The 18581-nt window shown below is 35.5% G+C and overlaps 1 protein-coding gene across 3 annotated transcripts; it reads left to right on the plus strand.

Annotated features, from left to right (window-relative positions):
• The first annotated feature begins 1368 nt into the window (after positions 1–1368).
• On the plus strand, positions 1369–15004 carry LOC136042320 (nuclear pore complex protein Nup54-like). Of its 3 annotated transcripts, none has more exons than XM_065727274.1 (3): positions 1369–1464; positions 6371–6723; positions 13678–15004. In XM_065727274.1, the coding sequence occupies exons 2-3, from the start codon at positions 6378–6380 to the stop codon at positions 14895–14897; spliced, it is 1566 nt and encodes a 521-aa protein (XP_065583346.1). In that variant the 5' UTR covers positions 1369–1464; positions 6371–6377; the 3' UTR covers positions 14898–15004. The 3 variants fall into 3 exon arrangements, with proteins under 3 accessions (XP_065583346.1, XP_065583355.1, XP_065583363.1); XM_065727283.1 differs by lacking the exon at positions 1369–1464 and adding an exon at positions 1482–1605; XM_065727291.1 differs by lacking the exon at positions 1369–1464 and adding an exon at positions 5516–5688.
• Positions 15005–18581: the final 3577 nt, after the last annotated feature.

Consider the following 18581-nt stretch of genomic DNA (forward strand, 5'->3'; position numbering starts at 1 on the left):
CCATAGAGAATTTCTGCCGTGGAGAATCCCCCTATGGAGGATTTCTCTTGTGGTAAGTCCATCCCCCGAGGGAAAACCCAACAATGCCAACTGCAATGAAACATTCCTTCTGATGATTATCCCGCAATATCTTTACATTTAGAATTAAGTCGTCAAGGAGAATTTAAGACCAATAAAAAGTATTTCCTGTGGCAATTCTGGCAATCCTCCCGGGTAAATTTTCACCTGGAAAGCCAAGCCCCGAAAACAGCCCTTCCCGCGAAAACTTTCTCCGTAGAAAATCCCTCCATGCAGAAGATACCACCGCCTTCAAAAAATGTCTCTATAAATCCTGATGACAAATAGAAAATGCAAACAATGGCTAGATTCCATATCTTACATCCTTCTTTCCAGAGGTCGGGGAGTCATATCATCCCGAAAGGCATACTTATATGTTCTAAAACTATGATGAAGAAAATGGCTGTCTCAAAATTTTGATCAGATCACTTTTGGAAAAAAGGGGCCTGTAAGGAGAGAGGGGGCTAGCTGCCCTCCTTTTGTGTCTGGTCACTTAAATAGGGCAATAGAACTGTTAATATATTTTTTTCGAATGACACCTATCCCATTCTTTTAGGAATAATGACTTGATAAGATCACCACTTGAAAAAAAAACATACGTCCATAATTATTCTTCTGGGGGGGGGGAGGAAACAAAAAAAAATCAGTTACTATTTGACTGAGTCACTCTTTGCTTGCAGTTCATTTTTACGAACTGTTTGATAGCTTTAATAGATGTAAAAAGCAAGATAAAATATGCAAAGCGGGCATTTTGTTGCTCTGAGCCTATTTAAATAAATTATCCTGCATGAATTCAAGAGGACCGTTGCAGTTAGAGAATAAGCTCTTTAAAAAACTCTAGGATTTTTTGGGGTCCTGGGGCACCCATCCTCTCTTTAATAGTGCTACTTACTACTCTGTCTGTCAGCTCTTATTCCCATCTTCTGGCCAGAATTCAAAATCGATAGACTTTAACAAAGTTACTTAGCACGATTGTTCACACCAAAATCAACAAGTTACTGCAGAAACATAAGGCTAGATATGTAACAGACGGTGCACCGGCGCGTCTCCAAGATGTTTCTCCACATAGACGTGCCCTTCATCAGTGATGTGCCGCGGATAAATCGGGGTCTAGTACATTGGTTAATGATATAAATTACAAAATGCTTTTTGTGCAGCAAAATTAACCAACTACCTAAAAGAAAAATGGTGAAACCTCCATTACTGGGTATCAAAATCAAGATTTTATCTGGGGACTTAAAACAGCTGCTTCTAAGAATATACATATTCCTCTCTTAATCTGTAATTTGGCTCATTTGACCCAATTTGACTAAGCTTTGCTAGCCTGACAGCTATAACGGAGAATTAAATAACCATGAACATGATCAATCATCGGCGGTAAATTCAAAAGTTTCAAATCAGCTGTGGGTAAGTCAAGTTAAGGCATATTCCTTATCAGAAAATTAGGAATTTTCAAGCAAAATGGCCTTAAAATAGCTGGTAGAAGTAGAGCATAGAAGATTTTAGCAAGACATGTCTTAGAAAGTTGTTAAGCTAACAAATAACTAGGTTAGTCAGGTTTCCAGGATTGGGCTGATGCAAAAAGGGTGCATTTGTGATTAGTCTCCACTATTAACTATCAGTGCATTTAAAATAGGAATGTTTTAGGACTATCATTTTAAAAAATAAGCCTAGTTGAATTAGGTGAATGAAGCTTTCAAGATTGTTTGCAGAGCATAGCCTACAATGCCCATGGAAGACCTTCAGAAGCATCTACCTCTACCCCTTCCTCCTTTTTGAGTCACAAACAATTGATAAACTTTGACAGTCTTTGCATTATAAAAATAAAACATATAGAAATAAATCTACAACACACACAAAGCCCAAAGAAAGCCATCATAACTCTGCTAAATCATGATTTTAGAGGCTTTAGAGGATTTGAAAACATATGTCTTAAATATGAGAGAAAATGAAAACAGTATAGCCTAAGTCTAGAATTAGGGATAGGCCTAGGTAGAAGGAAGCATGTGAAGAAAACAATTCTTTCCTCATTATATACAAAATTACCACAGGTAACACATTTTTTGACTGCAGCTTCACTTTAATTTACCCCTCCCCCCAATGTGCATATCCTAGATGATGTATTTTTCTGTATCTGGATTTAACCATAGCAGATTCAATTTATGGATACATGAGTTAGGCCCAAAACAAGAGTAACACATGGTAAAATACAAATGAAGTATATAATTGGGGCTACATAGGCCTATATGAATATTTGGTGGGTGGGATAAAGTATAATAGAGCTGCAATCAAAATGTACTGAATACTATCATTCTGCATATTATGAAGTAATAACAGTTTTCCTAAATGTTTCTGTTTCAACAGCCCCAATTCTAGACATATCCAGAAAAAAATTAACTTATAAATTAAAATAGTAAATATGTAGAGTAGTGGCTCTCCAATAGGAGGTATGCAAAAAAAGTACTTTTAGATTGCTAATTTTATGATTTTTTTATGGTTAAAGTTGTATTTGAAACAATTTGCCCCTTCTCCCCCCCCCTGTGATAGTTTTGCATAGGATTTATCAGCTTTATCCATTTGCTAGTTTGAAGTTAGATATCTTATGTCTACACAGCAAAACTTGTTTATAACTGATCAACAATCAAAAGAGCAACAACAAAATACATATGTAAGGTTGTATAAGTGTCTTATCAAGAGGAGGTTGTCAATTTCATTTTATGCTAGTTTTGTATGTACCATAGGGCTAAGTATGGGGCCATTAATGGTTGAGGAACAGAGGGTGTTGTGGTGTTTATGAATTATCACAAATTTAACTTTAATCACAAAAAAAACAAAAAATTATCAATTGGAAAAAAATGCCTCTTTTTTGCTTTAGCATATCTCCTTCTGGAGTGTTGCCACTATGCACATTTACTCTTTAAATCCCACTCATATTATAGTAAAAAAAAATTACACTCTAACCAAAATGAAGGGGAAAATGCTTTTTATAAGGGTTAAGACAGTTTATGAACTATCTTCTATGTGATTTTAAGCCTTGGAAACAAGGAAGTAGTAGAGACAGGAACTTCAAAATACCAAAACTCAGAATTTCATTTCCAAAACTCCCATTTTCAAAGGCTAACTGAACTTTCTTCCAAGAGGAAAAAAAACCCCATCTAGAATTTTACATACAGTATTACTACTAACAACTTACTGCAGCACCAAGTGTCTTCCAACTTGCAATTTCCTCTTAAATCCTTATTTACAGCCTCATCCTGTCCAACTTGGGGATGATCTACTTTTTGTTTGTCTCTAAAGGGTTGGCTAAAAAATAGAAAATATTTGGCAATCTGTCATCCTTGGCAAATGTGGCAGGATATTCTATCCATCTCAACCTTTCTCTTTTTATAGCCCTAGATATCAGGGTAGAATCATATTTTTTTTTATAGTTTACTGTTTAAAATATAGGTGGTCAGAAAGCTCTAGAGGACAATTCCTCTAGAAAACATATAATAAATCCTTCTCTGTCTTTTGGAGCACCCACATTTCAGACTTACACTTGACCACTGTTATCACTATGGCTTCCAATATTCTAATTTTGGTTTGCCAACTTATCTTGTTATTTCTACAAACTGTTTGTTAAAGATACCCTGAACCTTTGCTATTCTACTTTTAACATCTTCACTGCACCCACCATCTTTACCAATAACACTGCCTAGGCAAGTAAAGCTATGCACTTGATCAATCTTCTTGTTACCAAAAATCACTTCTTCACTTTAACTTATTCCCAGTCTAGGTTTCTTAGTTTTCTTAATACTAATTTTTAAGTCTCTTATTATGTCTTCGGCTCTCAAAATTTGCAAAAAATTAAATTTTGCCAACATTTTCATCTGTGATACTCATATTCTCCCATAGCTTTTACTGGGGGTTTTTAGGTCAAAGTCCATGAAAATGATTTACATAAATGGGGATAGTATGCAACCCTGCTTAATTCCTGATTTAAGACAAAATCAGTTACTAACCTCATATCTTATCTATCTTAAAACCTCAAGTTCCTGGGCCTAGGAAGCCCTATTGAACAAGAAAAATTTCAATTTGCAGGGACAGTTTCTCCTCTGAAGGAGTAAAAGACTAATTGTTTGGCTATAAATTTTCAAGGATTGTTGCCTTGGCTATGGAGATTGCACATTTCATTGGGAAGGAGAGGGTACTAGGGACCTGGAAATTTGCCCTCAAAACTTTTGTTTTGATGAATTTGAAACTCACCATTGCAGGTTGTATTGATCAGTGATGTCAGAAAAGAGGGGTAGCCTAGTTTTTTTTCTGCATTTCTATTATAGTCTACCCCCTGACATAGTGTATTGCTTGTGTAGTCAAATGTCACCTATTTTTGGAAAAAGCTTTAAATTAGTTTTGCTTAAATGAAATCTATAAATTTATCCATCTTTGCAAAAAGAACATACAGTCAAGCTGTGGTAAATTGAATTTACTAACTTTAGAAAACCGAAATTTTTCCTGGCATCTCAAAGTCTTAACTACAAAAAAGAACAAATAGCCTACATAAGAGAGAATTTACATAAATCTGTTTAATAAAGACACAATTTGAAACTAAGTCTGGCTTGATTTGTGATGCTCAAAATAAGCCTAAAATTATTTGTTTTGTCCCTGATAGGCTTGAAACTTGCAGAACATTTTGACAGAGCAGGGTAGACCTCAACAAAGTTCAAGCATTTTTAAGTTTGTTGAATTGATATATGATGCCTGTAACTGGGCCAAAACATGTTTTTTCTTGTTTGATAGGCTAAAATTTATATGGTATTTAGACAGGGGTTAAGGGAACACAATGAACACAAAAACTATTGAAAAATAACTACTTGCATTAATTTTTGACAACTAAAACAGGTCCAAGTATTGTGTCATATCTAAGCAGCTTGCAAATGTCTTCCTTAGCAAAACATACATAAGAAGAGAAAATATTAAAAATAACTTGTTTGGACAATTTTTCACACTCCAAAATGAGCAAACATCATTTTCTCCTAATTAAAATCAATTTTTTTTGCTGATCTCCTTGAAAATTTCAGGTGATGTAGGCAACTACAACACATAAAAAAATTGCAGAGATGAATGAAACTAATTTCTACTTTAATGCTTGCACCTATTCATTTTGGCAAAACTCAACTTGGCAATTATGTTTTCCAATTTGTTTAGTAACTTAGGCTTTGGGGTTTGCTATTGTGAATTTAGTAACAATTTCTCATCTACTGTACCATGGAGGCAGTCAAAGTAGATAATTAGCAAATCAGAGAAAGATGAATCTGATTTTCAGCTGAACAGTTTTCAAAAGGAAGTAGCTTACAGCATGTGAGGGACTGCAGTGACCCTGTAAAGGCTAGCAAAAAGTACCCAGTTAAATCAAAGTTTGTAGTAAGCAAAGCTGTTGAAATTTGATGTATGCACTGACCAAGAAGAATCTTATAGGTGTGTCAAATGGAGGAATCTATGGGGAGGCCAAGATGAATAAGGTGGTCATCTAGACAGACAGATTGTTTTCTCATTAAAATGGATGGTATTAGATTTGCAGAGTTGAATTGTGATACAATTCTCTGGTATTCAGCTTGAAGAATTTTGAAAATATCTGAGATCTGTTGGAAGGTATGGATAGTGTTCAAAATGTTGTCAGTATCAAATACCAAAGGTAGATTGATTGAGGATAAAATTAATAAGGATGGGTTAAAACATAAGAAAACACAGTTATTGAAAAGACTAGACGACATGGCTGTTCCTTAGCAGGCTCCCTTCTAATATTTCAAATATAATTCTATTTATGGGTTTTTATATTATTAACAAGTGATAAAGGAAAAAATATTATGTTTTATGCAAATAATTAACCTAAAAATAATTAAGTAAAACATGAGTGTATGTAGGTAAACAACCTAGGTTTTTGGCCAATTTTACACACAGAGGATCATGATGATTACAGAAAGATAATTGCTCATCAAGAATAATGCCCAAATATATGTGTGTTTTGACCCTTTAGTTCTATTGTTCATGAATAACTAGGTCAGTAGAAAAAATTGCTCTTAAAATTTTAACTTTACTAAATATAAAAATAAAAGACCACAAAGACAGTAGTATGATCTATGTATTCTTTTTTTCCAAGCGTTTTCGTGGTTCTAAATGTTTTTTTATAGTCTGCTTTTTTCTTCTTTTCTTTTTTTTGCAACCAAGAGTGAAAACGTTAGTTTGTAACAACAATAAAGTGCATCCATTTTCATTAAAAATAGTATTATGTCTTGTGAAATGTACTTTTGCTAATTTTCATGCCCCTTTTTAGATCTAAAATGAGTTTTAATTTTGGAAGTACTACAGCCAGTTCAGCCCCCACATTTGGGTTTGGCTCAAATCCCACTCCAACTTTTGGCTCATCGAGTACACCCTCTTTTGGTGCCACCACCTCTACTCCTTCATTTGGAGCAACAGGAGTGTTTGGATCAACACCTAATTTTGGTTCAACACCTAGTTTTGGCTCAGCTACCTCAACACCTTTCTCATTCAGTGGATCAAATTTTGGAGCTAAAACAACTGCTAGTAGTGGTTTCGGAACAGCTAGTATTTTTGGTGGAGGAGGGCCATCATATTTTGGTACAACACAACCTACTCAAGCAGCAAGTGCACCAGCTTTTTCAGGTAACATATATAAAATCGCTTCTCAGCATCATGCTTGTGAATAAAAATGAGTTGTAAAAATGTCTTGGCAAAATGAAGGATAAGCCTTTGAAGTAAAGCTATGTATGGCATGCTTGCCTGTATCAACAGCTTTTGCTTTTATTCAGATTTGAAAATGCATTCTAGTTGCAAGGGATCAATGCCATGCATTCAATTAACTGGTTCTTTTCAAATATGTTTCAGGGGTAGTTCCTGTCAAAGATAACATCAATATAGCAACAAATTGGCACCAGCTTACCAAACAAAGCGCAAAGAAAAATAGTTCTTTCAAAACCCGAGTTTTGCATAGGACGTGAAAATTTCATTCTCAATGCATGTGGTTATTTCAACCATCCATAATGTCTTAAAATTTATATGTTGTCAGCTACTGAAATAACCGGATTGTTGCATAGAAGCTTGCTCTACTTTCATCTGCAGATTCTTGAAACAATTTTGTAAAATAGAATATTTTCTATTGAAGAACTTTAAATTTGAGATTGGTATAGGCTTTGCTGTGACTGAAAAAGTTTGTAGAATGGTCAGAAATATTATTCGGTCATAATTTTCTCCTGGTTCTGTGAAAACCAATTTTAAAATGTGAAAGCCAAGCCATGACTCCATTTTTTTTTCAAGTTCCAGTACCAGAAGATAATATTCATTTATGTCTTTTACTTTTCAATCGCGTAAGAGCTTTAATGGTTTTGTAAATGCAGATAATATGTCATATACTAAGATACTAAGACTAGTATTTAACAGAGTGTTATTTAAGGCTCTGTCCTTTCATTATTTTTTGTCAATTATGTTCTACATACTAATGACATGCTTTCTGTTTTACTCAAAGAATAATTTCGTTACACTCGTTGATATTTGAAATACAGAATATCAGATACAACAAGGATAAGCTATGGCATAGGGAAAAGGGACCCTGATTATGCAGTGATTTGGCTTTGAAACAAACTCATCAATATTGGCTAGATTAGATTTATTTTTAAGTTTTTTTTACTAACTCTTGTTAAAGTCATGCATCATGGTCCTTTGGTCTACAGTTGAAATTTCTATTTTTAGCGTACATTGCACTAATAGGTATTTTGTAAGAACATTTTGTTCCATAATTGGTGTTTATTCCTCATTTAGATATTTAGCTGTTGAAGCTAATGATTTCACTATTGAAAAGTTGGTACAGTGTTGTCAGCCCACCAAGTTATAGCTCCAAACTTGAGTACAAAAGACACTCCAAGTAATTACTCTTTTAAGTTCAATTGAGGTAACTCCATGACTTCATAATATTCGTGGTGTTTATAGATCTTTACCATCCTCATTTTCCCAGGCTGCATAAAACCAAATTGTTGGATCTAACAAAATTATATAATGTGAAGTACTCTCTAGTTTATAATGATTCCAAATATGTAACCTTTATTCCAGCTACCAATAAAAAAGAAGAAATTCTCAAAGGAGAATTCTCCCAAGTTATATATCAAGAAACATTATGCAGATTATTTCTTGTGTGTATCTTCTGTTTATATATATATATATATATATATATATATATATATATATATATATATATATATATATATATATATATATATATAAATAAGTTGTTTGTTTGTGTGTGATGGTTGACTGACGTCATGTTTGTGTGTCGACTGACGTCATTGTAAGGATTGAGCATTATGCCGTCATGAAGTTGTTTGTTGACTGACGTCATGTTTGTCGACTGACGAAATTACAGACCGGGACACAAATGACGACCGGGACACTCAAAGAGAAATTACAGACTGGGACACCAGGACACAAATAACAACCGGGACACAGGAAATATGAATGACGACCGGGACACAGGGACACAACTACAACGGGGACGCCGGGAGGCACAGGGGGATATATAAATGACGACCGGGACATAGGGAATGTTCGATTAGCAATCACCATCAACAGAGCTCAAGGGCAATCATTAGAATAATGAGGTATAGATCTGAATACAGATTGTTTTTCCCATGGACAACCGGGACACAACTGACGACCGGGACACAGGGAATATAAAAGACGACCGGGACACTCAAAGAGAAATTACAGACCGGGACACAAATGACGACCGGGACACAGGGAATATAAATGACGACCGGATACAACTACAACGGGGACGCGGGGGGGGGCACAGGGGGGATATATAAATGTCGACGGGGACACAGGGAATGTTCGATTAGCAATCACCATCAACAAAGCTCAAGGGCAATCATAAGAATAATGAGGTATAGATCTGAATACGGATTGTTATTCCTATGGACAAATGACGACCGGGACACAGGGAATATAAATGACGACCGGGACGCTCAAAGAGAAATTATAGACTGGGACACCGGGACACAAATAACGACCGGGACACAGGGAATATAAATGACGACCGGTACACAGGGACACAACTACAACGGGGACGCCAGGAGGCACAGGGGGGATATATAAATGACGACCGGGACACAGGGATTGTTCGATTAGCAATCACCATCAACAAAGCTCAAGGGCAATCATTAGAATAATGAGAGAAATTACAGACGGGACACAAATGACGACCGGGACACAGGGAATATAAATGACGACCGGGACACTAAAAGAGAAATTACAGACTGGGACACCGGAACACAAATGACGACCGGGACACAACTACAACGGGGACGCCGGGGGGCACAGGGGGGATATATAAATGACGACGGGGACACAGGGAATGTTCGATTAGCAATCACCATCAACAAAGCTCAAGGGCAATCATTAGAATAATGAGGTATAGATTTGAATTCGGATTGTTTTTCCCATGGACAGTTATATGTTGCATGTTCAAGAGTCGGTAAATCTGACAATCTCTTTATATGCACAGACAATGGGACAGCGAAGAATGTTGCATATTTTCAAGTTTTACGTAGTTAAAAACACACACATATATCTATATATATAAAAATAAGTTGTCTGTCTGTGGATGTGTGGATGGATGTGTGGATGGATGTGTCAGGTGACGTCACCTGAAAAAACTGGATTAGGTGACGTCAAAACTGAAAAAACTAAAAAAAGGCAAAAACTACAAAAAAAACTAAAAACTAATAAAAAAAATAAAAAAGCTAAAAAACTAAAAAAACTATAAAGGTAAAAACCAATAAAAAACTAAAAAAAAAACTGAAAAAACTAAAAAAAGGCAAAAACTACAAAAAAAAACTAAAAACTAATAAAAAAAGTAAAAAAGCTAAAAAACTAAAAAAACTAAAAAAACTAAAAAAACTAAAAAAAGGTAAAAAACTAAAAAAAATAAAAAATAAAAAAAAACTAAAAAAAAGGAAAAAACTGAAAAATAAGCTAAAATAAAGGTAAAAACCAATAAAAAACTAAAAAAAAAAGGAAAAAACTAATAAATGACGACACTCAAAGAGAAAGCGACCAGGACAAAAAACTAAAAAAAAAAGGCAAAAACTACAAAAAAACTAAAAACTAATAAAAAAAATAAAAAAGCTAAAAAACTAAAAAAACTAAAAAAAGGTAAAAAACTAAAAAAACTAAAAACTAAAAAAAAACTAAAAAAGGTAAAAACTAAAAGAACTAAAAAAGAAAAAAATAAATGACGACACTCAAAGAGAAAGCGACCAGGACAAAAGGAATGTTCGATTAGCAATCAACAAAGCACCGGGACACAGGGAGTATAAATGACGACCAGGACACAAGTAAAAAAAAAAATTAACAAAACTAAAAAGAAGGTAAAAACTACAAAAAAACTAAAAAGAAAAAAAAACTAAAAACTAATAAAAAAACTAAAAAATCTAAAAATCTAAATAAACTAAAAAAGAAAAAAAAAGGAAAAAAATAAAGGAGAAAAACAAAACTAAAAAACGAATGTATATACAGACCGGTACACCGGGATACAAATGACGACCGGGACACAGGGAATATAAATAACGACCGGGACACAGGGACACAACTACAACGGGGACACCGGGGGAAACAGGGGGATATAAATGACGACCGGGACAAAAAAACTAAAAAGAAATAAAAACTAAAAACTAATAAAAAAAACTAAAAAATCTAAAAATCTAAATAAGCTAAAAAAGAAAAAAAAAGGAAAAAAATAAAGGAGAAAAACAAAACTAAAAAACGAATGTATATACAGACCGGGACACCGGGATACAAATGATGACCGGGACCCGGGACACAGGGAATATAAATGACGACCGGGACACAGGGACACAACTACAACGGGGACACCGGGGGAAACAGGGGGATAACCTGACAATCTATTTATATGCAAAGACAATGGGACAGCAAAGAATGTTGTATATTCGCAAGTTTTACGTAGTTAAAACCATATATATATATATATATATATCTATATTCACAGGTGGGACATAGGGACACAACTACAATGGCGCGTAACTATTATGGCGCGTAACGACTTACGCGCGCGGGGGGGCTTGGGGGGGGCGCGAAGCGCCCCCACCAACTAGGTGTTGGGGTGGCGCGAAGCGCCACCCCAACAGCTAGTATATATATATATATATATATATATCCTCTGTATTTAATAATTTTTTCTTAATAAAACTGCTGATTCATTCATATATTTTGTTGAACTATTGCATTCTGAACTCGGGTAAGAAAGTAAATTTAGCAAAGTTTTTCAACAATTATTATTTTTTTTGCTCATAAGCTGATACGCCAAATAGTAAAAAGGTAAATGTAAAGAATACAGCACTGGAATTTACAATCTCCATCGACGGTGCTAATCTCTGTTTTATGGCCCTTCAGCCAAGAAGTGCCAAGCGAATGGGGGCCAGTCATCCTTTGCTGTCGCACACCCTTCCTGTTTGCCTTTCCAGATTTCTCCAGGTACCCATTTAGAGCCTGGTCAACTCTGGCTGAGTTTACAAAGTTACGCCACTGACCCCTGTTCCAAGCCAAATTACCAGTGACACCAAATAATGGAGTAATATTTTCTTAATTAAGACCTATTAGTGAAATGTACTGAATACAGTTCATATGACCTGGGCTTTCTATTTATTGAAAAAGCTAAAATGTGTTGATTCAGTTGGTGCTGGCCTCTTCCATATCTTGAACCCAGTAAGGAGTAAACCACTGGGAGTCAGGCAGTAGAGTCACTCAAGTGTGACATCATACCCCCAAAAAACAACTTTTCAAAAGATATGTGTATTATGCCATATTTTGTTGAAAGATACGCGTATTATATCACTTTGTATACAATTTTTTTGTTGAACTTCATTTTAATGTTATCTTTTGTTACTTATGAAAAGCCCGTAGGTATAAAAATTAGCTTTCAAATAAGCCCTTAAATATCTCTTTAATATGTATCTCTGCCCCACAATGGTGAAGAAAAAAGGAGACAGTCACATTGGTGGTTCTCATAAAAACAAGATGATTTTCCTTGTTTTTCAAGAAGGGGGGGGGCTCTATTTTTCTTGAATAGGGTTTTCACTGTGCGGATTCTAATGATGCAATTTTCATTTCAATCTGACACCCTTTTCAATGGGTTTAAGGCTTTTTTTTAAATTTCCATTAAGTTGTTTTCACAATACATTTTTACTGTTAAAGTTAACAGAAGTAACAGTTTTCATTCCTGAATCAGCTTCAAATGACGACTTTTGCTCAATTGACAATTTTTTCTCTAAAGCACGTTTGAAATTTTTGGTTACTGTGGGCTAGAGTTCGTTCTTTACTACATTGAATCTGATACTGCAACAATGGTTAAGACAGATATTTGCATATAACATAAATCTCTATATGGGACTCACGCGTAGACTAATCACCTGATTATTTTGACATTTATAATATATACACTAGGGGGAAAAGCAAATACCAGGGATAAGCTAATTTTCAAAACAAAAAGCAAAACAATCAGAAATGTGTGACACCATGATTTCATGTTGGTGAAAATTTTTGAAGGCCTAAGATGCCGAGAGCAAGTGGTCTTAGTTAGGTGATGTAATGTTATATTCAGTAAGGACAGAAGGCCCAAGCCTATTATTAGTGAGAGATCATGACTTCAGTCTGTCATTGGTAAGGGCCCAAGACGTTAGCTTTTTTGGAGGGACCCAATATCCCAGCCTGTTTGCAAGGGCATATGGCTTTAGCTTGTTTGAAAGGGCCCGGTGCCTTCGCCCATTCGTTAAGGCCAAAGGCTTGAGCGGATGGAGGTAGGTGAAAAAAGCCTTCAAAGACAGCTTTTTGTGAGGGAAAAGACCATTGTAGCTGGCCTATTTTGTTCTCATTCGTGAAGCGAGCGGAGAAAAAGGATAAAAACCTTACAATGTCTAGCTAAGGATTTCTGCTAGCTAAGAGGCCTGTAAAATTATTCTTTGTATTACTTTGTACATCCCTCTTCTTTTCCGATTGTATGTGAAGTTTATATCTGGTAGTGTTTCTATATTACATAAAGACCTGATCGAGGCCTGGGTCCTTGCTATGTCTAAAGGCTGGACCTTCAAACCTTAACAAACAAAGCAAGGGGAGGGATGATAGGTGAACAGCCCTACGAGGGCAAAAGACCCGAGTAAAGTGAGGTTGAGTTCACAACTTTCCGCTCGACTGAATCGAGAAGACAAATATAGCGACGGCCCATGTATGAGGGTCGAAAGCGTGAACTGTAGAATTTAGTGATTAGAGCTGCGATCCTGGACTTTTTCTAGATTCTGGGCGCGTAATAAGGTTTTTTTTTTAATAATATGCATATATGACTATCTTAGATTCTTCATTTATGGTTGTAAACTTTGCTCAGTCGATTCGTAGCGTTTGATGTCTTCCTCTGATTTTTCTGAGTACCATTACTGTTAAACTATTTTAATGTATATTTGTTTTGGGCATCTATAATAACTGTGAATTAAAAGTGATTTACCTTTAACCCTAGTATAAGCTTTTTTCATCCTATTTGATTATACATACTTTTTCTAGGATTGGGAACGCAATCTTCTTTTGGTCAGCCAGTACAAGCTCAAGCTGCTCAGCCAACATCTACTGTGGATGCACAATATAATGCTGTCCTATTCTGTAACATTTATGGAGATGAAAGAGACGCAATTTTATCGAAATGGAACGCCCTACAAGCATGCTGGGGGACTGGTAAGGGTTATTATACAAACACAGCCGTCCCTGTTGAGTTTAAACCCGATGGTCATTTTTGTCGTTTCAAGTCAGTACTATACATTCCTATACCTGAAACTAAAGATGAAGAAGGGTTAGTAGCCCTCATTATTCAAAAGAAAGCGAGTGACGTCTCTCAAAATCAGGCTTCACTTGTTTCAGTCATACAACAGGCCCTGGGAAATCGTCCTGGTCTACTTGTCTCTGTGATTAGTGTGAGTCCCGTTGGAGAAACAAAATGTGAGGTGTTAATCACAGTGGAGGAAAAGACAGCTGTTGGTGGAGCACAAAAGGCTGGTGCTACCACCCTTGCAAATTATCTTTGGGGACAACAGAATATCAAAGCCAATTTAGAAAGTCAAGGTGTTGCAAATTGTTATCCCAGGAATAAGCCCTCTGCTTCTCAAATAAAGGAATATTTGGATGTACCTCCAGCTGGAATTGATGTCCGTCTTTGGCGTCAAGCAGTAAATAGCAACCCAGATAAAGATAGATATTTACCTGTTCCGGTGATTAGCTTTGAAGCTCTAGCTGGTCATTCGAAATCTCTACAAGCTGAGACTGAGAGGCAAGGGAAAAAATTGGATGAATTTGCAAGTGAGCTAGCTAAGATGCAGCGAGGTATAGCTGAGGCTTCTGCTACCATCAATCAAATGAAAATGACAGAGTTGAGTTTACAACATAGATTACTTAAGGTGATTATCAAACAGGAATATGTACGACGGGCTGGTATTGGTCTTACTTCAGAAGAAGAAAAATTGGGAGCGAGACTGGAATCTTTAGTACGGGAGCTGTCTCTTCCTGCTCAATTTCGAGGCAAATTAAATGAACTACTCTCTCAATTGAGGCTAAGAACAAGGGTTGAGCAACCGATGTCTGATCAAAAAGCATCTTTAGACCCTAATACGGTTGCGGAGCTCAAAACAATCCTCATCGAAGAACAGAAAGGCTTAAAAGAATTATTAGATATCATAAATGAAGATTTTGCTATTCTGAAGTCAATTGAAAGCGCAGCTGGAACCAGAGTATAAATTGCTAACTTGCACATTTGACAAGCCATTTAAATCACCCCAGAAAACGATCTTTGGAATTTTATTTCTTGGAAATTGTATGTGAATAATAAACACAATTTATAATACTTTTGTCTGGGAGATTTAAACTTACAGGATTACGAATTTAGTTCTTTCCTATTTCTTCAACGGGGAAAATGCTACTGGTCAAATAATATTGAAAAAAAGATAGTGGTACTTCATTTTGGAGGTTTAGACTTACCGAACCTTTCATTTTGATACCTTAGAGTTATATATATATATATATATATATATATATATATATATATATATATATATATATATATATATATATATATATATATATATATATATATATATATATTTATATATATATAATCTTCTGCATAGAATCCTACAAAAGCAATTATTAAGACTGTTCCCCAAGTGAATACGTCAGTAGTTCACTTGCGAAGCTGCTTCATCTTTTTTAACAAGCGGAACTATAATTGGCGTTGGTCGCCAATTATATTGACTTTTCCAAAAGGAACAGAACAAAATTAGCAAGGTGAATAAAAGAAGGTGAAAATAATGACGTGACAGCCTCTGGAACCTCAACCAGCCAAAACCTTGTTCTCGGTCGATAAATGCAGCGATTTTACCTGCTCAACTTCTAAATTTGGCAAGAAGACGAATAAAATAAGTAATATGATAAGAAATGAAAACACATGAAAATTCTGATAGATTACCTACTGCCAGCTTGATCTCGTTCAATCATAAAGTGGTTTTGCCAGCCGATAACAACACGTTATCTCCATGAAATCTTTAACAATCAATAGAAACTCATTCGGTAGTAAGTGGCTGGAAAACATCCGACTTGTGTAATATTGGGGGTCAGTTGATGGTGGACTTTAAGCCAAAAGAACAAATCAAATAAATGGGCCAAGTCAAATTTAAAGACCAATTAAGTTAAAATAAATGGATTCACATTATTAACATAGGCTATTCAATAGGGACTACTGTTAACGTCACAACGCCACTTTCCATAAAAACAACCTCAAGTAGAAATGGATAATAGCGACCAAGCAGGTAGTGTTAACCGGTGGGCTGCACCAATCCCTAACAATATTAAATTGGCGACCCATCCCAGCTAAAAGAAAGGTAAGCCATACGCTTGAACTGTTCAGTATCCGCTGACAAATGGGCAGGTTCTACACAATTCCACTCGGGCTAGTAAAGTGATCACGAATCATGCAATATCATACACATCTGCGTTCGTTTTGTAAATTCCTCGTGATTGTCTCATCGAAAAGTAACACAGGACGTCAAAAATCTGATGTTTCTGGAATTGAAAGGCTGGGAAGTATAACAAGGGTGCCTTGGTCGAAAACCCTTAACTGAAGGCTTATGATCACCCTCCTTGTTATAGTCCTTCTTGCAGTCCTCTTGGTAAGTAAAAACTAAAGAAACGCGTTTTGAGACAAACTTTCTGATGAAGATGGTTCAAGAACAACAACCGTTATTTATAAGTATCGTTACTGTAAAAGTTTACTATGAAAATAATTTTTCGTGAAATTTGGAAGAAGAGCTTGAAATGCCGATGTGTCTTTTTTATTTCTTCTGCCTTGGCGTGCCACTGAAACACTAGATAGCTGTTTGAGAGCTCAGTTTAAACCCATTGCTTGTTTCAACGTGCTTAGTGTAAATGCTTCTTTAGAACCCCATTTTGAAATGGCATATGGCATCAAAACTGGAGGTTGTTTTTTGTTATTCTCGAAGTGATTGTGCCTTAGAAGGCTTTACAGTGTTATTGAAATCTCCATTGTCTAATATATATATATATATATATATATATATATATATATATATATATATATATATATATATATATATATATATATATATATATATATATATATATATATATATATATATATATATATATATATATATATATATATATATATATATATATATATATTTACTGGATTCTTAAAATACCACTTCTGAGTAGTTTTATTACCAATCTCCTTAGTAAGTGCAAATAAAAAAAACAGCCAAGGAGAAAAATATTTTCACTTAAGTTCTTTCTGGAATGTCAATAAATGTTATTTGTGTTTACTTTACCACTAAAAGCTAATTGCAAAAACAAATTTGTCTAGAATTTCGGCAAAGGCTTGAAACACCTATGTGTCCTTTTTTTCTTTTTTCCTGTCTTCTCCAGCGCTAGCGGGGCACTGTTACATCTTAGAGGCTAGGTGTGTCTTGACAAGTGAAGTTTTCGTAAGTATAGTTTACTTAATTCAAACCGTGGCGACAAGGCGTGCATGAATTAGCCGCTGGCTGTGATGTCACACACAGGCACATCATTTGCAGGCAGAAGAAGGGTACTGGATTCCTTTGAATTTGAAAAACTTTCTTATTTTAGCCTTGTATTCTTTACTATAATACAGTTTTAATGATCAGTTTTCCTAAAATATTAAAGTCCAAGTAGCGAAAATAAGGAATACTTTCTTATTAAAGACTTTCTTACTTTGTTGTAAGAAAACACGGATTTCTGTAAATAGTATCGGTTTTGTGGATATAAGTTGTTTTAATGTCCGTCAGTTTCTTTTAAATATCTCTTTAAATATCATATAGAACAACACAATACTTTAAAGACAATTTTTGAAGAAAGCTATTAAGTATGAAAAAATTGCCAATAGAAGCTAATTCAGGAAAGGAAACAATTATTTAGATTAATCTTAATGGGAAAAGCTTGTTGCGAAAACAAATACATGAGAATGTAAAAAATAGCCTTAAACCCCTCATTGATCGAAATGAAGACTCCAGCATTGGAATTACCATTGTCGCAAACCACGCGCCGGAAAGCAGCCACAGTCCCCCATCTTGAACGAAAGCGAAAATCATTTTTTTATTAGATAGCACTGATGTATCCTCTTTTCCTTCTGTTTGTTTGTTTTTGTGTTCTTTTTCTTTTTTGTCACCCCTAGCGATGAACTGGAACAACATAGAGAGCTCTTTGTCAAAATAGAGAACTGGCTTATTTGAAAGAAGTGGCAATATCTTTGTGCTTTTTATGTAACAAAACGTAATATTTGCATTTTCATTAAGAATATAAAAAGATTAAAATATCCACCACCCCCACCCCCTACATGTTGAAATAGTCTTTTCTACATTTCATTTAATAATAAAATCACAATATGCATGTCCTAAATCCTCCAGAAAAGTGCACACACTCATATTTTCGTGCATTGGCTTTACGGTAAGGACCTGTGTGCTTTACTGAGGCCAGCACAGCTACGCTTGCTCCTCCTCCGTTCCGATCTATTCAAAGCCTCCCTCTTTACACCCTCCCATGAAGTACTCATTTCTCTTAAATCTTTCTTTACAAAATCCTCCCACCCCAACCGGCGACCTGCTTTCAGTTTAGTGCTAGACGGTTGGCTGAAAAGGACAATCTTCGGGAGTCTGTCATTCTTCATCCACAGAACGTTCACAACCCATCTCAACCTTTCTCTCATTATAACCCAATAAAGTGGAATTTGGCTACACTTTTCGCACAGCCTACTGTTTGAAATACGGTCAGTCAGCCGGGTACCTAGAACAGTCTGTAGGCAATTTCTGTGGAAAACATCTAGCAAATCTTCCTCGGTTTTTTGGAGCGCCCATGCTTCAGAACTATATTTGACCACTGTCATCACT

Source organism: Artemia franciscana, chromosome 2 (genome assembly GCF_032884065.1).
Source record: "Artemia franciscana chromosome 2, ASM3288406v1, whole genome shotgun sequence".
Lineage (NCBI taxonomy): Eukaryota > Metazoa > Arthropoda > Branchiopoda > Anostraca > Artemiidae > Artemia > Artemia franciscana.